We start from the raw sequence: 22141 nt of genomic DNA, 5'->3' as shown, positions 1-22141 counted from the left end.
TCACTGCTCCATCCAGCACTGATTGTATTTCCTCATTACCTGTGACACAGAGGGAAGACTGCACCTCGTTTATCATCCACAGAATGGGGTTGCACACTGACATTTTCAGAACAAAATAAAACAGGCTGCATTGAGAGTCTCTCTCGATGAGATATTTAAAAATAGCGTGTCTCTGCATATAGTCCCTCTCAGGCAAGCTCAGGGGTTTAGTGCTGCTGGAGCCCACAGGAACGAAGCTCCACTACACTTTTCTCCGAGTGAGGATTTTACTGTATGCAGTTCACAGCCCAGTCGAAATTAAATTACATAAACACTTGAGGATCCACTCATTACTAAAAGTGTCTGTCATATAAAAACTGAAGTAATGGTCAAAGGTTTTACAGTGAAATTTAAGGTGTGTTGATTGATTCACACTGTCATCTCATGCCTTGAGTAACATTACAAGTTAATGTTCCACCTTAAAAGTTGCCAGCAGTCGGCCCAGTGAATTAAAATATCCTTTCATTTTATAGTTACAGTTTACTAATAAAACTCTCCATGGTATGAACAGTGGTTACATGAGACTCTCCTATTGACCAATCAACGGACTGCAGTGTTCACAGCTCCACCTTTTAGTACCAGATCTGTGTGCTAGGTACCCCAACAGAGGGGGGACCAAAAATGGGGACGGTACGGAACGGTTCCATTGGTACCATCCACAAGTTTTCACAGAAAACGAAAAAAAGAAGCGTACCAAACTGCTTGGTGGAAACAGGGCATAGTGTGGAGCTTGCATGTTCTCCTTGTGTCAGCGTGGGTTTTCTCCAGCTTCCTTCCATCGTCTAAAGACATGCAAGTGAGGTTTGGTTAGCAATTAACTCCTTTAGCACAGTGCTGTTATCACTGATAGGAATGATGATCAAAACTACACATAAAAGACCCAAATTGTAATATACTAGAATATGTAAAGGACCAAATGATCCAGCTTGTGAATTTTAGTCAGGAGTCCATTGTTCCTTACCCCCTTTTCTTCTAAATTTCTGTCCTATAAAAGTAAGTATCACACCAGTGGAAATGTGTATTATATAAACTGCACAGTTTTAGAGGCTGAGATCATTAATCCTCGGGATTGAGTTCACATATAACGTAGACATCCCCATGTATGAGATTTATTTTTCCAAATCAAAAGCTTCACTTGAGAGAAACTGGTGCAGCCAAACATTCTTTTTGATAAGGAGTCTGGCTCAATTAAAGCCATCAAACCTGCAACTAGATATGACTGTAAACCCAGGCAAGAGGCAACTAGGGGAACAAATAAATATTTCCATTGGCTCTCCTCCAGCTTTTTCCTCTATCTGCTCTTATGTAGGTCAGACTATTCAGTCTTTTTGACATATCACTTCCTTCTTTAAAAAAACTTTTAGAAATGTCTGACACAAGACCTCCCATGTTAGACTCTGACCTTTTTTCTCAAAGTCCTCAGACATGCATAAGTCATCATGCCAGGATCTTGCAATTCAAAATTTCCACCTTCTCACACACAGCTGCATTTTTGGACTGGTCATAGACACAGACAGTGAGAATGAGTCCACGTCAGCCAGTGGAAAATGTCTGTAGTTGCATGTCTGAAATGTTGACCGTGAAACAAATGCATGGCAAAGTAGAGTTTATGGGCTACAGTGAACTGCAACAAGGCTCGCCGGCCACCCATCTCACCTACAGTGTGCACTTACTGTGGCTGCACATGTGAGAGCAGTAATTAATTTGGATGTTTCGCAGAGAGGAAGCAGAGAACATGGGCATATTTTCTGGCGCATGTTTCATGGTCCACACTTCATCTGCTTCCTCTCGTTCTTCTGTTTAATTTAAATGCTGACCCTTGCTAAAAGTCTGCTCAGCATGGGTTCTGTAATTTTACTCCCTCTGGAAGTATTATAGATTTTCTGGCTAAAACTGTGCATTACTTTGAGTCTGGAAAGGCTTTTAAGTGCCTCCCTCTAGAGTAGCTAATGGACAAATGTGGCGTTCTTATATTGTAACATATTTGATGTTTTTTAAGGATTTAAAAGCACAATTTGTAATGCCAGAGCATATGGGATAAAGACTTTAATACTTATCTGACATATAAAAGGTTGATATTGTTGAGAGGTGCTCAGTCAAGGGCAAGTGGACTTTCTTTAAATTTTGAAGATGTTTCCCAACTGGTCGAGCCACAAGGTCCAGATTTCTCCTTAGTCATTAGTTCAAGGTCTACACAGTTTAATATATTCAGAGTCATACTTGCATTTGGACATGTCATTAAGCTAATTTGCTGTTTCTGTCAAGTAGCCATCCATTAGTCACTCAGTCTACAGGTGGGAAACAGCATTTGAAAATAAAAACCCTGCGCCAGAATTTCACTGTGATTAAAAATAAAGTGTGTTTTTTCCAAACCTGACACATTTGTGAGTCAGTATAGTAGCCAGTATAGTTGGATGAGAATGGGGGTGATGTGGTCGGATGATTTGGTGCGGGCAATGATCTGGGCAGCAGAGTTTTGAATGATTTCAAGCCTGTTAATGAGTTTAGTGGTGAGACCAGAGACAACTGTGTTACAGTATTCAATATGGGATGTGACAAATGCATGGACTAAGACCTCAGTGCTGCACTGGGACAGTGATGGGTGTAGTCTGGAAATGTTGTGGAGGTGGAAGAAAGCAGTCCGGGTAATGTCTTTTATGTTTGAATAAAAGGATGCTGTCAAGAATGACACAAAGCCTCATGCCTTGGCTGGAGAAGGGTACAAGGAAGTTATCAGTGATGATATGTAGGCTAAACCGGAAGTTAGCTGCTCAGCCAGCAGACGGTAGCAACTCAGCTGTAAGTCTCTGGAGTGCTTGCTCTATTAGCCCTACAGTGCAAAAGATCCTGCTAAATTTATACTGTGGAAATCAAACTGTTTCAGCTTCATATGCCACAGGGTAACTTTTATAGGAATGAACAAGGGCCCGCTGCCAACACTGTATCCACCTGTCTTTGTACATCCATGGCCAGTTAGCAAGCTCATTGTTAGTTAGTTTAGGTTGGTCACTAACAGAACAATAACTTCATGCATTAAATTTAAAGGGCATATTTGTAAGATGAACTCCTTTGTCATAACTGTGTGTAAACCATTGCTTTTTAGTGGAGAAGTTATACTCCAAGGGAGGAGGTTAAATAAATGTGAATGGTGCAACACATGCTGCTACGATGGTTCCCTCCATTTTGTCCTCTCTGGCTTGCCGTCCTCTCAAAGGTCAGGGCTGCAAGGATGGCTTGTTATTAGTAAAAGATGCCAATAAACTGGCCAAACTTTGCATGGATTTACCTCACCCACATGAGTTAATCTACTAATTTTGGCAATTGCAGTAGAATGAATTCAGTTTGAAGCAAAATTTCTGACCAGTCAGTAGCCCCTTTTTAGATAGGAATTGTGCAAATTTGCAGGAAAGCCCAATCAGTCTTATTTCAGCATTGGCAGTATAAAAACAAAATCGGGGAGTGTGGCAAAATGCCGCCTACCTACTTTTGTTTATACAGAATGCGCCTTTTTCGGGGCAATGGGGGGCGTGAGCAAGTAATGAAATGTGTAGCTCAGTGTGTGATGTAACCAGTGACGTGGGAGGGAAGCCGCGGCTGGTCAGTCCTTTGGCGATTATCTCGTAAATGGGAGGGCACGCAATTCCTTGTCTCCCCAGTTGCTCATCTTTACAGTGTCTGTCAGGTTTGCGTTCCCTCTTGCTACTAGCTGCTCGCTAATTCCTGCTATCAGCTGTTTCCTGTTTATCCACCGCCGGCGTCATCAACAGCTCCTCCCACAAGTCTTCAACAGCCCCTCCTGTGGCGGAAGGCCACCTTGTTCTGTTTAAACTAAAAGGGTTCCGCCAATATGTCTACCCTACAAGGCGGAAAATTGGGCACCTCGGATCAACTCGCCAATCCGGCTCTGTGTGTCTAAACGCTTGCAGTTTGCTGGCAAAACGGCCCAACATTCGCAGATAATCTGGCAGTGTAAAAGGGGCTAGTGATATCAACATTAAATCAGTGCAGAACAGGAAAAGAAATGCGGTATTAGTAATAACTGTTCATGAATGGCTTTATTTTTGGAATAAATACACTTAAGTCAAAGACAATTACAAATGCCTGTGTAAAAAAAAAAAAAAAAAGATTTAAAAAATATTTACATTATTTTTTGCACCGAGCTGAATAAATATATACATAGTATATAAGACAGCCCATGTAGGTCATAGGTTTCTTTTGCTGTACAAAGTGCAAAAGCTGATTAAAAAAAAAATAAAAAAATAATAATAATCCAACCGACGCAGGATCTATCCTGTAGTTGGATGTTGGACTGGACAATGTGGCCCCTTCAAGAAACAAAACAAGAGTATAATAGATTACAGGATTTCATCGAGAGTGTAGAAAGAACAGCTTGGCTCGAGCTGTGGGGCCATGAAGGAGGAGATCCAGGAAAACACACATTCTGTACAGCATGACCGAAGGCTTGCCAGTTTTTCTTCCCCTCTCCGCTTTATCGTTTCATTGATAATAAATTATCTGTGGTAACTGTGCCAGACAGGCCTGACTCAACATGGCTGAACACCATAAACCGAGAGGACAATCGTTGTGGTCGAATGATAGAGGAAATGAAGGAAGCAATCAAACGTGTTGGACACAGGAGGTGGGAATTGAACACAGCATGTGTGTGTGTGTGTCTGCATGTGAGTGTGATATCAGGTTGAGCCCTTATCTCAGATGAGCAGTGCAATGTTAGGTGCAGCCTGACGAAATCCCTCCGCTGGCAACCACACCAGCTAACAGGGACCACTGGCTATTGTCTCATGCCCTGCTTTGTTTAGTCAGATCTGTCATGAAAGCTACCAATGTGACTTCAGATTCTAGTTTAAACTGTTTCCATGACTGGCGCTGAGTGAAGTCTGCACAAAATCAACATCTACAGCTTCCTAGTGTTGGAGGAGAAATGCTGGCTGCATCACTATTGTTTGTTTCTTTGAAAGTTTTTGGAGGACAAGATGTTCAAAACACAATGGTTGCTGTAGAAATCTATCCAATGTTGTATCAACTTTGATTTACCATAGCTGCTGAGCAAGAGAGCTAATATATGTGCATATATATTTGCATTGTATAAACAATGCAGCAGTAAGGCCACATCTGTACAACAACATAAATTATGTGGCCTGTTTCATTTCTGAATCAATTCCATGATTTTTAAAGATTCCCTGAAAAGAACACCTATAAAATGGCAGATAAAGTTTGCTCATAATGTCAGTCATAAAGTGGATTCTCCCTCTCTGTGTGAAGTATTATGGGCTTTGTGTTTTCGTCCAGTTTATAAAAAGTTATGTGCATCAATCCTGTCATTTTTTGGACAACCAGAAGGCTTCGTTGATCTTTTTGCAAGACTCAACTAAAACTTTGAAACCTGAACGGCTGAAATATTATGACATGAAATGGGTTCCAGACTCATAAGGTAAACTAGATTGATTGTTTGCAAATGGGCATTCTTTATCTGCAGACAGCCCAGGGGATTCGAATACATTGTATTTGACCTTCTGTCATGTTATTCTGCCTTTAGAGTTAGATCTGGATCATGTCTTTTGAAGTCAGAGTGATGGCAGTGAAAAGTATCTTCCAGCATTTATCCTGCGGCTTTCACTCTCCTTCCAATATTCTTCTTCCAAGCAAGTGTCCCATTATGCAGGTGGAAAACTGCATCTTTGAGACATGTTGTGTGTGATACTTGCAGGTTGATTCAGCTCAGTCCATTTAAAATATGAACATAGTTTATGGGTTTTAGTCACTAGCAAGGCCTTAGGTTACAGAAGTCCAGCTCCTGTGGCTTGCGTAAGCCAGTGCAATGGTCCCTTGGAAGCAGATGCCCAGTTTGGGTTTTGCATTGTAACGGCCGTCTCTTGAATCCCTTCCCACAGGTTCTGGAGCAAGGTGACCACTGCCCGATTTGCCACTCAGGACAGGGGTCTCCACAAACCATGGTGGCTGAGGGTCTTTGTGAAGGATCACAGTCCAACCCTGGCTTCCCGTCCGGTCTCAGACACTGCACCAGCCTCCTCTGGATCCCATTACCACAGGTCACTGAGCACTGGTCCCAGCTTGCAGATATCCATTTTCCAAGAGCAGTATCCTCCTTGCTGTAAGACTTCTTCAGGGTGTCCGTCCCCTTCTCCTTGATGCTATCCTCAGCCAGGACACTGTTATGGGAGTTCACGCGCCCTTCCTTCTTCAGAGTCTTGTCCTCCTTGGTTTGACGGGCGATGTAGAAGGAGTAGCGGATGCGAGGAGGCGTCATTTGGCCTGCACACAGCACCTCCACAGTCAGGGATTCTCCTAAGGGCTTCACAGCCTGCAGGGTCTCAGAGGTGCCGGCTGTGCCGCTGTAACGCAGCAGGCTTTTCTTTACAATGATGTCCCTCTCTCCAGCTGAGACTATGTAGTTCCCATTGAGCAGGTATTGGCCCTCGCTGTTTTTAACCGCCAGATAGTTGTCATCGTTCCTCATTCCCTGGTAGCCTCGTTGACGGATGTCTATGTTGGCTGCACCCACTGGTAACATGACCACGAAGTTGTAGCCGTGCCTGCATGCCAAAACATATTACAGTCAATGAGAGATTATGAGAGTAAAGTTGATAATGCTATCATGTTTGCGTAAGGGAGGAAATAAGAATGACGTAAGCAATATCCCATGATGATGTGGGTTTTACTCACTCAGGCTTTGTGAAGAGTCCTGACACCTTCTTGCAGCCCTTGCTATCACCACCGCAGATTCCACACTTATCAAACTTCTTGGTGGAGCCAATTTTTCCATCACAGCCTGCCTTGATGCACTTCCCTTGGACACAAACTCCCGTGGAGTCTGGGGAGCATGGCGTCCCATCTACAACCTGGAGTGAACAGAGATGCTATAAGGTTACCTTTTCATATACACTATACAGGACAACAATCTGTAGTCCACATAACAGTCCCTGTGGGTTTAGTGTGTTATGGGGTGTCAGATTCAGTTCATTTTGCCAGACAGCCGTTAGCTGATGACTAAAAAACACAAAATAACATGAAATACAAGAGGCCATTCTTTTCAGTTCGGTGCTCCATTTACGCAGTGACCTTTAGCGCCACATTTCAACACGCTTGTCATTTAGAGGTGGTGAATATTTAATGTTTTGTGATGTAAATGTCTCACCTTTTTTTTTATTTTGTGTTGACTTTGCTGACAGACAGCCGACTAGCTGTGTTAACATGCATAGTGGCCACTGCCCACCCTCTGATCTCCACTGGTTAGCTTACGTTAGCTGTGGTTACTCTGCACTGCGCACCACACGAGTAGGGTAGCAGTTGCGTGCTGCCACCAGGACTAGCTAATTGCTGTTGAAACATGGTGGCTACCCTCCAGTCTCACCCTCAGCTAGCTCCATGAGTGAGTGGCTTCATTTTGAACCAGAAAACTCCTTTTGCATTGTTAGCTCTGTTAGCACTACTAGCTGTGCTGACACTGCTAACAGAGCTTACGGTGGTGTTTAAAAGAAAAAGTTCTGTGATACACAACACTAACATTGCTAAGGGGGTTTGCAGCTTAAAATCGAGCTGCATACTTACTGGGGTGTAGGGTTGTATCAATATACCGGTTTTAAGGTATACTGTGATATAAAAATTGACGGTTATCATACTGTGTACATTTGCTTATCTACAGTATTAAAAAAAAACCATCCCCATTCCTAGTTATTAAAATACTCAAGTAGGGAATATATTTGATTGCTCTTAAACATTAACCACAGCATTGTGTAGTTGCTTTGGTTCCTGTAAAACTTTCACTACATCCTCTGGAAACACTTCTCATAATACATACTGTCCTGTGAATGTTGATCTATCCTTCCCAAATGTACGAGTTAGAGACATAATACACAGGTACCAGGATGATGTACTGTATGTTCTGTGGAGGATAGTATCTGAAGTGAGGCTGTCAACCAAATCAGCCTCACTGCCAGTCTGTCCGCAAATATGTGACTGATAAGTCCACTTAATGTGGTCATGAGCTCCCTGACGCAGACATTTTTTCATCCTAAGATGAATCTGACACCACATGAACCAAACTCCAGCTCTCATCTAAGACTAAACTGTACACAGAAAGTAGTATAAACTCATTTTTGCTTCAAAGTCCACTCTGTGGTTAAAACATGCAGCTGCTCAGTGATTCAGTGCTACGTGTCCCCTGAGCACTCTTATCTACTCCTCCTAAGCCGGTATGATGGAGTGAAGTGTGAACTCCACCTCACTGCTGCTTAAGCTCACTCTACACCCTGCTATCTGAGAGAAATAAACTGTCCTCCTTCTATCCTTCATTCCTTCCTTTACTCTTTGTGGTCAGACCAGAGGCAGCTGGTTGTCATATATTCTCGTTACCTATCTTGACCTCACATCTCTTCATTTATTCAGACTTTTGTCCAATCACCAATCAAATTATCTTTACTTTTGTTCAGGCAAAGTAGAGAATACACTTCAGGTGTTGTGTTTACCTTGGGTGCCAGGACGTAGAAGTAGCCAGTGCCGTTAGCCCTGCAGATGAGTTTACACCTGTCATCCATGGACACTCCGGAGTACTTGGGTACCCACACCACAGAGGGGTCGATGCGGTTGCTGTTGAAATTGCGGCCACTGGTCTCACACTGCTCATCACGATAAGTCTTACCTACACAGAGAGGAGGGAGGGAGGGTACAGAAGGTGAGAGGTGGGAACGCTCTAAGGGGAAAAATGTCATTGGACATAGTTGACTGTTTTTAGCGTACCTGTGTCAGGGCATTGGTTCAGGTTGCAGGAGCGGTATTTGACCCGAACCCCTTGGCAGTATTTACCCCCGTGTGACGGAATAGGGTTGTTACACTCTCTCTTAGATAGTTGGACGCCGCCTCCACATGTGCGTGAGCAGGAACCGAACTGACCCCATTTCCCCCAGCGGCCGTCCACCTGGAAATAAACAAACCAGTGGAATATTCAGAATGCATAACAACAAAGACCTTTCTTTATTTATGTTGGTTACTCAGCGGTTCTTTGGTGTGGGTGGAGGTGTTATAGCACCACTGCCACATAAAGAACTTTTTAAGCCTCTGTATCATTCTTTAGAGGTTCTCTACGGGTTCTCTCCCCTGTAAACTGAACTAAACTGAGCTGAAGAACCAGTAGAGAACCTTTTAAGTGCAAGCGTTGTTCTTTAGAGGTTCTCTACTGGTTCTTTGGCTTAGCTGAGTTTAGTTTAAATAGTTTAAATAGAGTTTAGGATAAAAAATAAACAATATGTTTCCAGAGGATAACACATGAAAGCAGTGGCTCTCAACCTTTTTGCCCATGTGCACTGAAATATTCCAGATTTGAAAAGGTAAAGTGTTTTTCAGAACGCAGTTAGTACAGTGCAATATGGCACCTCTAATTGTTCTTTATAGCACTATTTGACAAATGTGCTATATATTACCTTCAAAAGATAGGTGCAATATCCTCCTGAGACTCTGTGTCCTCATATGAAGACTTCACATTTTGGGTTTACTTGACCATGTACTTTATCTACTTAACTTAGAACTGTTGTCCTCATTAATGGACACCTTTTATGCCATCTAACGGTAGTGAGATCACAATACAATCATCCATGTAGAAACAAGATGGCAGCCATCTCTGCCAAATCAGTCTGCAGCCAGTCCCGACACAAAAGTGGACAAGATCCAAAACCTGATCACATTTTATGGTTGAAACTTTGGGACTTTGGGGACTTGATTATCATTGACAGTGTTTAGTTTTTTATACTTATCAGGTCCTAGTGATCCCAAATAGCCAGGAGAAATTAAAAATGAATACCAACAAAAGTTTGGGTCTAAGGAGGATATAGCACCAAAGTAGGTTCCCCTATGTTTACAAGTCAAAGAACTGCTTTTGGGTACTCTTAAACACCATTTTTGTTTAGAGTGATAAAGCATATGTTGATATTAAGAACTCTGTCTTTATGTTAGCCTTACCCTCGCGTTTTGGATCCGTTTTTCGGAGCAGACCCCTCGGTCGCAGACCTGATTTTCCCCACACTGGGTGCCATCCGCCCAGGGGAAGTGCCGCGTCATACACACCAAATGGCCATTTGACTTCCCTGTGCACCACAGACGGCCGCATGGTGGCTGCATAAAGGGACAGGGCTTGGAGCCTTCTCCGAACGCAAGCTCACACTGACGGTCGAGGATATAGGATGCTCCCGGCAGCACGTCAGGGAGGACCAATGGTTTTTGAGGCTGGTCGAGCAAACATTCCCCTAGAAGAGGGAGACTCAGTGAGCAACACGCTGGAGCAATACCAACTGTCTGGTTTCTTTACCAACTTTGAGCACTTCAACCCATTTATTAAAGTAACATTTCAACAAAATATTATCACAAAATCATGAAAAACAATGTGTTCTGTACTTATGCATCAATATTTCCACTATCCTTTTCATTAAGTGCGTGTGGGTGAGAGGGATTGTGGGTTGGAGTCAGTAAGCAGCCATTGCCCTTGTGATTTGGGCTCTTTGAAGTGAAAGTACAGCTTGATGCAGTGCATGCAGTGTATGCCACATACCACACACAGACACATAACACACAAATACAGGAGTGCCCCACACGCAGCCACCCACACCCCCATCCCATCCTCAAACTCTCCCTAAAAATCCCACAAGTTCGGCCCCTCACGTTTGATTCCACCCAGGGATAAACTTAAACTTGAACAATCTTAACCCTTTTGATCTGAGCTTAAAATCTCTGCTTTAAATCAAAATAACATAAGGCCAGCAAGCAGTTCAAAGGTCAAAGGCATGGACTGCATTTACAATAAGTGGCTCAGAGAAACCTTTCCAGGAACAGGCTAATAATAGGAGTTTGACGAGCAGGTGCTTGGAAACATGAAAGATCAGCGTCACTGGATGCGAAGGTTTCCAGGAGGAGGTTTTTATCACTCAGTTTCTCACCCCTGTGTGGAATTTACACATCCAAAACAAGTCATTTGCACTAGGGAAAAAGTGGGTTCACGTTGCTATGAACTGTTTATTTTGCCATCTGTGTTGCGGTAAATTCACAACAGATAATAAGGCAGTGAGTGAATGAGCTGTAACTGGTGGCAAATTTGTTTCCTCCCATTTCACCGCAAATTTGGCAGAGGAGAGACGCAGATTAACTGATAGTACGATACTATATAAACAAGTCAAGCTGAACCTCACCTCTTCCTTCCTACTCTGTCTCCAAAGAGCAATCATCGAAAACAATAGCTGGTATTGTGTGTGTGTGTGGAGAGATGAACAGGTTACAAATAATTTTGGGCGCAGTGCTGCATGAAAACTGCCTCAAACATGTGGCAACATGTTTTTTTTTCTCCCCACAGCCTTTTGAAGTCTAGATTTATGACAGACGGCCAAAAGAAACCAAGTTACAACACTGTTCGATAGAAATCACTCCCTGTTGAGTCCAAAATCTTCTTCTGTGCCTCGCACGGGACCAGTTTGTGTTCTTTTGTTCTCAGACCATCCCTTAAAAGGACATGGAGAGAAGCAAAAAAGTTTGTCTATTTGGAGTAAACCTGCATGGGAAACACTGGACAGATACACCTCGCTGTCCAAACCACTGTGGCGACTCTCCCCAGAACAAGCCCTCTAATTTGGGACAGATGTGGGGGCAGTTTTAAAATAAACGTTTAGCATTGCTCCCAGGCCAAGTCCTGTGGTCTGGCCTGCTTGGCAAACAATCTGCATCCAACCGAATGAATTTCTTTTTGGCTTCTCCTAGTCTTTTCTATGAGCATGGTGCTATAAGAGGTTAGGCAGATGTCACATTTGAAGCTAGACTGATGCTCAGATTCAGTCATGCTCTCACTTGAATTTACCTCAAATGATTGTAGACATGGTGTAAATCAAGGGGCTCTTAACCCAGAGTAATTGAATAAATCTCAGCAAAAGTCAAAAGACGAGTCTGCTTCTCTTTAACAGCTGCATGAAGGTCATCTCTTTATTCTCTGACAGAACTGTGTCTCCTAATGTGATCAGCACCTAGCTACATGTTTGTTAAGCACTTTAAGTGGCACTCCATCAGTTAAGCAGTACACTCCTAAAATATTGTTGGATTCAAAATGGAAAAAAATTGGTGCTCACATTACCCAGAATGCAACCTGATGGTGTGATATGCTAATAGAGTGCTCCAAAGATTACATTTTTCTGTAGGCCAACACGCAAGTTAGCTTTGCCCTGGTTCTATTGTTGAAAAGTTTATAGCATTTTTCCATTGGATTTTAGATTACTGCAAAAAATAAGCTCTGTGGCAAAGAAACGTTTTGTTCAGTAAGATAATCTTCACAAATGAACACCACTTTCATGATTACTGAAGTCTTATTGCAATCAGCAGAAGTGAAAAGCTAATGTTAGGCTACAAATGAACTACAAAATGGTCGCATGATGTTGTGCCACCAACGTAACAAGACTATAAAGCCGTGTTCGGCGTGGCTCGGCATGATGACATTATGTAGTCTCATTTAGCCACTTGTTTGCAGCTGCCGTTTTAAAGTCACATAGAAGTTTCAAAATTCACAGTGGGGTATTTACTGACTTACTTTTATGTCGTAGAACGAAACGGAAAAAACCCTTAAGCTTGTGTTAACCACAGACCTTATTTGAGGCTCATAATTCAAAACCCATTCAAAAAAAACTCATTGACTTTGAGACGAGGGAACTGGAAGCTCTAAAATGCTAACTCATTTCTGGGTTCTGGGTTAGGACTCATTCCTGGTGGACTCTATAGTGGCTATTGTGACCTCAGGCTGATAGCCTCAAGCAGAAATTACAGATGCCTGATAAGCTCACGTCTTTCTAACTTTACACCATCAGAATTTTTCATTTTCAAACTTGTAGTCTACGCCCACAACTGATGCTAGCCCCTTTTAAACTGCCTCTTCAAAGTGGAAATGTCGCGCCATTATTCTGCCTGTATAAAAGGTACGATCGTGGAATGTGGGGACAAAGTTGGCTTGCCTTTAAGCTGGCAGCGGAGGTAGTAACAGCGCTGTATCAACAACTGTGTAAATAGGACAGGAATGTGACGTTTTGAAGATGTGTTATGTGTGCAGCCCACAGCCAGGAGATTTAAAAAGCAGGTAGTAGCAGTTAGCAGCTAACTCTAAAAAGAAGAAAAGCTACCAAAAACTGGGGAGACAATGAGGTCTTGGAGCTCCTTACCCTAAGTTTAGCCACCATATAACAGCGATGGTAGATGATTGTTATTGCCATGTAATGCCATTGTTATTGTTGATAAAGCACAGTCCAAAGCTTATGTTAAATATCACACTAAAGGCTGACGCTGTTGTGTCACACATCCCGCCCGTCACGCCTCTTTTGCTTTTGGCAAGCCGGTGTGCTGTCTAAAATCACACACTGGGGTGGCATTATGCTTGCCTCTTTACTTGTAAAAGTTGGCGTGATGAAGAGTCTTCATTGTAGCCCTATCATGGGATCTCTCTAGAAAGGGCTGCTGACTCAAGTTATGTCACTTGAGGCCATCTGGCAAACTTGGCACAGCTCCCTCTGAAGCCACAAAAAACTTTATATAACTTCTTTTCCCTTATTCAGTAGTACACCCCAAGATGTGTAAACACACTTTGATGTATAGTTTGTGTCTGTTCTGACTTTGGCTTCACACCTCTTTAAACACACTATGAGGCTGTCTGCAGTCAAATACAGGGGTCAGGGGTCGGTGGAATCTCACCATGCCCGCTGTCCAGGAATTCAGTGATGATGGCAGCGCTGCAGGGGGACCAGGGGCTGGTGCGGTTGATTTGAATGAGAGTGGGAGACATCATGTGGTTGTCTTGCAGTTTCCCAAACACATCCTCACAGGCCCTCACGTTGTCGTGTGGCATGTTGAACACGTGTCCTGTCGAGAGGGAACGAGATGTCAGATGTCTTTAATAAATACATGGACACTTTTATCTGTGCTCATGCGTGTGCACTCACGCTACAGGAAACGTGACAGCACTGGTGTGTATTGAATAATAGGCGGCGCTGGCTCACCGAGCTCATGAGCAGTGGTGAAGGCTGAAGGTAGGCCGTCGTCTTCGATCACAGAGCAGCTTCTCTTCGGATCGCACATGGTGCCGACATCTGCCATGCCGAGAGTGTCACAGGTGGAGGCTCCACACAGGTCCTGGAGACAAAATCAAAGTTCTGCGTCATTTTGTTTGTGTTATCATAGGCAGATTATGAGACAATGGGCCCCTGGGCACACATATGCAAAGGGCCCCATTAATCCTCCTACATATGAGCAGGACACTAGGGCATTGCGCTTCTTTGTAGTCTTTATGCATCTCTCTGTGGGTTTGTGTCTCTTTGTGGCCATTTTGAGTCTCTGCCTGGTCGGTACGTGTTAATTTGACATCTGACATTTTGCTAGTGAAGACCAGGGGGGGCCCCTGACACTAAGGCCCCTGGGCCTGTGCCTGATAGGCTTGTTCAGTAATCCATCCGCGTGTATTATGATAACATTGTAATCTGGTTGTAACAGTCTAACCTCGGAGTTTGATCATGTGGCTGTTCCTGTTTCTCACCCTGTCTGACTTCTATTTAGTGATGTCACCTTATTCCCAGCCCTCAGCAGTTAACATGGTGAGTATAATGTAATTAATATCGATGTAAATGAGGGCCAAAATGCGGAAAGTAAGACCCAATTGGAATTATCCTTTAAATTGTCTTGTCATTGCAGTAAGGTTTGTTTTCTATGTGTGTTAATCCAGGCTTTCCACCACCGAGTCCTTAAGTGTTTTTAGCGGGCAACTGTTTAGAGCACACCTTCTTCTATGAGGTAATGTGACTGTCCCCAATCATAACATTTCCATGCCAGAGCAGAGTTTCCAGATGACCTATTTCTCCACCACAAGGTTTTTAAAATCCAATCTTAGCGAGTATCCATTTGGAGCTGAACCTCCTAATCACAGGACAACTTCTGCAGTAACCGCCACAGAGAACCGCCCATCTGCCTGGCTCCCAAACAGCTCTGTGTCTAAATACCCAGAAAGCCAGTGGCCGGTGGCTATTAGCGATAACGCACAGGTTAATGCCGCACGGTCCCTACAATCCTCCTCTGCACACTGGACGTACACATGAAACCCAGTGCCAAGTGAAGACCTCGAGTGCTATGACAAATCATTCCTAGAATAAACCACAGAACCACAATTGTTGGCCAGCGCAAATGTAGTCCAGATGTGCTCATGTGTGCAGACGACATCTGAACGCTCAGGCCATTTATGAGCAAAAAATAAAAACTGCAAGACGAACAGGGGAGAAGAAACAGCAGTGTCAATGAGTTTGTTCTTTGCTTTGACCTACTTCCCACATCTGTCATCTATCTTTGCGTTTTTTTGTGTGTTTCTGCAATTTAAAAACAATATTATCTCAGCGACGAAATATTTCCATTTTATTTTGTGTACAGATTTTAATGCACTTAACTACCATCTGGCCTATTACGGTTTGTGTTTTGGGTGCGATACTTGTTACTGTCATGTTGCTCTGAGTTCCCGTTAGAACTCTTAAACTAAGGACTATGAGAAGTGGAAAAACAGGTCTGATACAGCAGCGTGGGTTTATGACATCCGGACATATTTGGGCATACTCTTTTTCCTTCTCAACCCCATTATCTATCATGTAAAGCAAACATGCTGTGAGTTAAAGTACTACCACCCCTATCTCTCCCAGAGGAAATATAAATACATCAGAATTACAGTAAGATTTAGTCGTTTGGAGTCTTTTGTTCACATACAATAAACTTTCTGTGTGACTTAATGAACTGAGTAAACTTGCAACATTCTTTACGCAACAATCATGCTGGCTATAGAGTTTAAAGACAACCGCAGTTGCCTCTGGACAACACTGAGTTGGTCTTCATAAAACCTACAAATTACACTGTGGGCTGGTAAACAGCAGACAATGGACATGCCTTGAATGCCCACGGAAAGCCCTGGTGAACCGAAACAACACCGCCGACTTAAGTGACTAATTTCAAGTCACCAAGTCATGAATCAACAGAAGATGGGCTGTTGTCTGACTTTTTGACCTTTGCTGATTTGCTCAACAGAATGCTCTATTATCAGTTGGCATGTGTGCAGACACCTTATTTGATATCTGAAGCTATAGTGTGAAATATTCTAAATAACTACCCTTAGTCTTGGAGAGGTGAATTTTCTTCATGCACCCTACAAGCCTGAATGGCAAAATGTTTGTTTAAAATCAGGCTGTTCTCATAAACATTTTCCTACAAGATGTAATGCACCCAAATTCGTACATATCCCATGTATTTTGAAAGGCTGCGAACACGTGACTAGAGCGCTGACAGGAGTAAACAAGGAAGCAGTCCTGAGCTGTTGGGGTTGTAGATGGGTCACAAAAATGCAGCATTCCTGACTTTCTGAGTCACTTTAAAGTACGTCCTCACCATGTTTCTTTTCCTAAACCTAACCTCTGTAACTCTACGTTTATTACATAACTGTACGTTAAGGACGTAACGTCATTTGTTGGCGCTAATTTGCAGGATATCGTATGAACCGCTCTGTGAGGATAAGTTGCATGTCAATCAGATTTTAACCAACAAAACCTGTCGGCTTTACATATAATCAGGGCGCTCCATCAGGAGAGGCAAACCAGGCAAATGCTTGGGGCCCCCGAAAAAATTTGGAAAAGGGGCCCTCAATGGCAACTCATATTGGCAAATTTTGCAATGACAACTTAAACCAACCCTGAAGGCAATACGTGCACCACCACTAACCCAAAAAACCCACTCTTGGGGCCACTTCTAGCTGCCGTTATCAGCTGGATACCGTTAGCTAGGACTGTCAGCTAGCTAGCTGTAACAGTCATACATATATTAGGAGGAACCGTCAGCACAATAAAACCCCTCTGATCACCAGAAATGAAAGATAAAACACAAAGAGGAAGAAATAAAAACACTGGGGATGTTTTGGTACCTCAATGGGGGTTTTTTTGCCCAGGGCCCCTCCAGAGTCTAGGATCACCACTCGTTAGTGCTCTTGGAAATTAAACTGAAGCACTTTGTCCTTGAAGTTTTCAGATCCTGGATCTTTTGCACATGATATTGGCAAGCCCAAACTTTGTTTACAAAGGAGAGTTTGTTCTGATATACTGAATATGATATTAACTCATATAAAAAGCTGGAATGTCTTTGCTTGTTGCATAGAAAGTAAAATGTCAGCACAGGCATATGTGCTTTAAATCCCTACTGTTGTACCTAGACAGAAGCTTGGCTTGATGGATGGTGATAAATGAGGTGTGAGCTATGCATTTATACTCCCAGTTTTTCCATTCAGTTTTGCTTTCACAGTTTAGGCAAGAAATTCCACCGGCAGGAACGTATTTCTCACACATATGGGTTACGGCCATTTTTTTGTTCAGCCAATCCTGGCAAATGCATCTTCCTTAGAAATACATTACTTGTTACAGTGTAGGTCATTCATCCAATCCAAAACAATGACTGAATCCGTTGACGCCTGTCTTTCTGCTTTATATCGCAGATTTCAGCCACATGACTCAGTGTCTGTAGGCAGGTCCAGCGCAGTTGAACAGGGTCATCTAAACTGGCCACAGAGTTTATAACGTCAACTCTGCACGTGGAGCTCATGATCCCAAAACCTGGTAACACCCTAGACTCTGTGGCTGAAATACTTTTATGGAAAATACAGCCCATCTTTGAGCTGTCATGGCTTAGACAGGAAAACCATACTGTATGTATATTGGAGCCTTGCACAAAAACATTGCATGGGAGAGGAAGTGTGTGACAGGGTGAAGAATGCGTTGTAAAAATGCAACAGGCTGACTGCAGCTGTGCAGGGCTGCCTCTCTGAAGCAGCTTGTTCCAGACGTGGGTCGAGCAGGTGGGGCAGAAACATGGAGGGATGTGACATCTCCGACTTGCACATAGGAACCTCCCCCCTCCTACATCACTCCCTTCAGGGGCTTGTTTAATGAGGAGCAGGCAAGGTGGTGGGCAGGGCTGGAAAACCCACAGCTGGAGGAGGAATGGGAACGGCTGAGAGAAACAAGACACTTCCTACTAATGCATCCCTGGTGGCACTTAAATTTGGCAATGTTACAGTTAAAACAAGCGTTTGTTTGAGGGCTGACGCGATCTCGTGTTGTGTTAGGGACCTTTGACTCTTTAATTCTGGTGGCGGCGGCTTTGAGACTGTAATTGCATCTGCAGGTGACTGTTTAACTGCAGACTGAACAATATCCAATCATAATCATCCTCAGTAATTAAACATGTATTTGACACCTTTATTCCAAGTCTTCAAAAATGAAATCAAAGTGGTCTGAATCCACAAGGCAGACAGTTCATCACAGATCAGTGGGTTACACACTGACCAATGAATGTGAGCAATGACTTCATCTCTGACCCAGAGTCATCTGCCAAATATTTGGGAGTGCAGAGAGAGAACTGGGAGGTGGGTTCCAAGTCTATAAAACTATCCTCTAAGGATCCATGAAGAGCAATCAAGACTTTGCTCTGTGCAGCTCAAATAATGTCCTTAGTGACCCAACGTCAGAGTCAAAGCTGTGATGGTATTGGTGGGCTGGATATTCACTGAGTGCCTGCTGCCTGAGTTCACCAGAGGTGGAGAGTGTGCTGTGAGTGCAAACCAATTACCTGACACAGCAGGAGTGGTTTGGGGGAAGCCTGACATGTAAAGCCTACAGCATTGTTGAACTAAGTTCAGATCTTATCTAACATAAACATGCCTTACATCCAGAAGGCGCTGTTAATTTTTTTGTTATTACTGTCACCTCATTATTTTAGAAAAAAAATATGAAGGTTAAAAAAGTATTTGCTGAGAAAAAGCATCAGATTTACGCATTTCTGTGCGTAATTACGCATATTAAAATACCACATTCTCCCGTGTTACCTTTACCCCGGCTGCAGCGTGAACCCCAATAAAGCAATTTACCAGTCGAGTGAAGAGGATTGCTGTGTCCCAGTAGTCTGGATGCTTGTCGTTGTTTTTGTTCATCTTTTTTTGCCAAGTGCAAAAGTTTCGCAGTGTCATGGCTGCGTTCCCGGACACTTTGGGTCCTTTGTCCTCCTCGTATAAAATCACGATCTTCACAACTAAGATGTTGATGGAGTTGAGAATACTGGGGTGTCTGTAGAGCCTCGCTGCCACTGACATCAATGTCAAGAGGTAGTGTTTTAGGTCATCTCCATGGAACTTCGCCATGGACTCGTCCGCCACCACGAGCGTCTCCACGAACCGGGGGATTGAAGCGAACCTTTTGGATCTCCCCATCCTCCTCAGCATCGTTTCGGTCACATTGCTGTAATCTTGCAGTCGCTTGTATTTCTCCAACAATTGCGCAACCTGGAGACTTATGTCGCTGTCCACTGCGCACCTAGAGGTTGAATTAAGCTTCAGGTTGTTGCTGGTTCTGCGCCGGATGATGTGCGCGCCTTCCGCGCTTGTGGTGTCATTTTGCACCGGGCTGATGAAATATTCCCAGCCGTGGAAGCCAAATGCACCTTGTAAACCCTTACAGAGGCTCAAAGCAGCGTAAGAATGTGGGTCAGCATTCACATATCCGGAGTAAAAACACCGGCTCAGGTCAGTGGTAACATCGGCGTTGGAGAGCCAGAATGCGTCTTGGTTAGAAATGGAAGGGGCTATGAAATTAGAGTCCTGGTGTAAATCGATCACTAATTCCTGCTGAAAAGCTCTTATTTTTAGGACACTTTTTTCATTAAGGATATCCACGTCGTTGTCAAAATCCCTCCTGTCATGGTTATCCAATCTAATAGGGAAGCAGAGTTCACTTTCCATGCACCGAACAAGTTTTGAGAGCGAGACCACAAAGCAGAGGAGAAAAGTTGTTCTGATAAACATGACGATGTTTGCATTCAATAAAGAATGCAATGACCATCAGAGAAAACAAAACGATAATGAATCTGCAAGCTCAGTGGAAGCGGTGAGAGCCACAGATCAGGATGAAGAGCATAATCCAGTGCGCACGATTCTAAAACAATGCAGGTCGTACGAGTCCACTCAGTGCAAACTCCTCCTGGTCATGACCCATTCCCATTCTCCACCTGTGTGTGCTGAGTCGACTGCTGCCTTCTGTGGACTTTATGCATTTTCGTCATGTGTAAAAAATATGGAAACTCAATCTCTCTTTTGGAGGGGGGCAGTCTTTGGAGGCGCTCATTGGATGCGCGTCTCAGCTCGAGACTTTTTCTGCGGCCACTTGAAACCCAGCAAACAGCAGGCCTATCATCATGTCCCAACACACACTGTGATGAGTTATCAGAGCTCCTTCTTCCAGGGCTTTGTGCGCTCAGACCCTGCCTGACTCCACATTATCTGCACAGCTACATCAGTCCATTATTCACTTGAGACTTTTGGCAACATTGCGGAGATGTAATCAGTAACAGCACTTAACATCTCACATAAAGAGCAGAGCGCTACATCAGCAGAAATATCTCCTTTTAATGCACAACTAAGAATGATGCTTTAATAACGTATATAGCATCTTAAATGTAACATCAGTGAGCTGCAGATATATTACAGAGATTTTAAAAATACTTTGAACACGACACAAGTCTCTTTAAAATAGCAGCTGAAATCCTTCAGAGGAATATTGGGCTGCTGTGATTCCTTATCAGCTTTCATGTCACGGTCACATCTGTTTCTCTGCGTAACTCGCATGCGACATCTGGTGGACAACCAATGAACTGGGCTCTTTCAATTTCAAGATTAAGAGTAGACGGATTATTATTGTCAGATTTATCCTGTAATACAATGACACAAGTGCAGAGCAGTGGTGGAAAGTACCTATGCATATTTATTTAAGTTGGCTACTGTACTTTGGTACACTAGCCAAGGACTGATAATGGAAGTTTGTATTTTTACTCCACTACATTTCAGAGGGACATGTTGACCGTTTAGCTGTGGTGACTGAATACTTAATAGATTAAATCAGCCTTTTGAAATATATTGATTTGTTAAAGACTACTATATCTACCAACTGTAAAATGCAACTTGCACGTTAAGCAGCATTATTAATCTGTTTCCTACCTCTTTGACCTGTTTCTGATACTGCTGTGATATGTGACTTTTTCCTGTAAGTCTCATCTAATGCATCTAATAGTAATAATAGCCAAATAGTAGCCTACCACTACTATGACTACTACTTCTAATGATGACAATAATGATATAGCATTCTTAATAGGACCATTCTGCATAATGAGTTTAACTTTAATGTTACATTGACACTGATACGTTGATAACCAGTGGCGTTGTTAGGCCTGAGCGTTTGAAGCTTCAGCCCTGAATGTTTTGTCAGTATCCCTGGATCCAGATATATAGGCTATATGTATTATTTCAAAAATAAGAATAGGCCTAATAATAGAAAACAAAGTCCCCAAGTTAATATTTCATCTTTCTGTTCCTGCATTAAAGCCCCTGAAAAGTAAGATATTGTTGTTTAAAAATGCAAGTTTTGGGTCCTCTGTCACTCAAGCATTGCATTTTGTGTGATCACATGTGTGTGCAAGAGAGAGAGAGAGCACCCCAGTAATGTTAAAGGCTTTATACATATACTGTATATACTACTGAGTGGTTTAATGTATAATAATATATAATACATCACCATTTATTAGTTGATTTTTTCCCCACTGACATTGTAAAACACCCCAGTTCAGCTTAACCAACCAGTGGAAGAAATGGGCAAAACACAACAAGCTGAAATTTGCAAGTAATTTTATTAACAATTCAATAGATTAAAAAAAGTTAAAAATGGGGGCCCAAGTTAGGGGAGAAAATAGATAAAATGGGTCTGGAAGCCAGTTCAGTTGAGAGGGGGAATAAATGTCTGTGGCTGGGTGTGCTGTCCTTGTGTATGGCGAAGCCGATATTCTTACAACAAGGTCGGTGTATCTGTATCTGGTCACTGTTATGTGGCTGGTCAGGTCAGGCGTTCCACGACGCTTCTAGTAGTTCTGCTTGACCAGGCAGCTCTCCACCTTGACCCAGCCGTGTGGTAGACCCAGCAGCCCTCTCAGCACACCCAAACTGCAGAGG

At 43.1% G+C, this 22141-nt stretch overlaps 1 protein-coding gene across 1 annotated transcript; it reads right to left on the bottom strand.

Moving 5' to 3' along the window:
• Positions 1 to 4082: 4082 nt before the first annotated feature.
• adamts15a (ADAM metallopeptidase with thrombospondin type 1 motif, 15a) lies at positions 4083 to 20205 on the bottom strand. The gene is made up of 8 exons (XM_050041270.1): positions 19019 to 20205; positions 14082 to 14214; positions 13777 to 13944; positions 10030 to 10313; positions 8815 to 8992; positions 8544 to 8716; positions 6742 to 6917; positions 4083 to 6611 (listed from the first exon to the last, which is right to left on the bottom strand). The coding sequence occupies exons 1-8, from the start codon at positions 19946 to 19948 to the stop codon at positions 5819 to 5821; spliced, it is 2835 nt and encodes a 944-aa protein (XP_049897227.1). The 5' UTR covers positions 19949 to 20205; the 3' UTR covers positions 4083 to 5818.
• Positions 20206 to 22141: the final 1936 nt, after the last annotated feature.

The sequence above is a fragment of the Epinephelus moara genome, chromosome 3 (assembly GCF_006386435.1).
Source record: "Epinephelus moara isolate mb chromosome 3, YSFRI_EMoa_1.0, whole genome shotgun sequence".
Taxonomy (NCBI): domain Eukaryota; kingdom Metazoa; phylum Chordata; class Actinopteri; order Perciformes; family Serranidae; genus Epinephelus; species Epinephelus moara.
The sequence above is the reverse complement of the archived record's forward strand: the minus strand, read 5'-3'. Positions and strand labels throughout refer to the sequence as shown.

Bases quoted from the DNA above. Each gene is read 5' to 3' on its own strand.
- adamts15a (XM_050041270.1), bottom strand. From the start codon at position 19,948: ATGTTTATCAGAACAACTTTTCTCCTCTGCTTTGTGGTCTCGCTCTCA. The intron at 14,215-19,018 runs GTAAATTGCTTT...TTTTGTCTCCAG, and splicing joins CAATCCTCTTCACTCGACTG to GACCTGTGTGGAGCCTCCAC. The intron at 6,918-8,543 runs GTAAACACAACA...TGTTCACTCCAG, and splicing joins TCTACGTCCTGGCACCCAAG to GTTGTAGATGGGACGCCATG.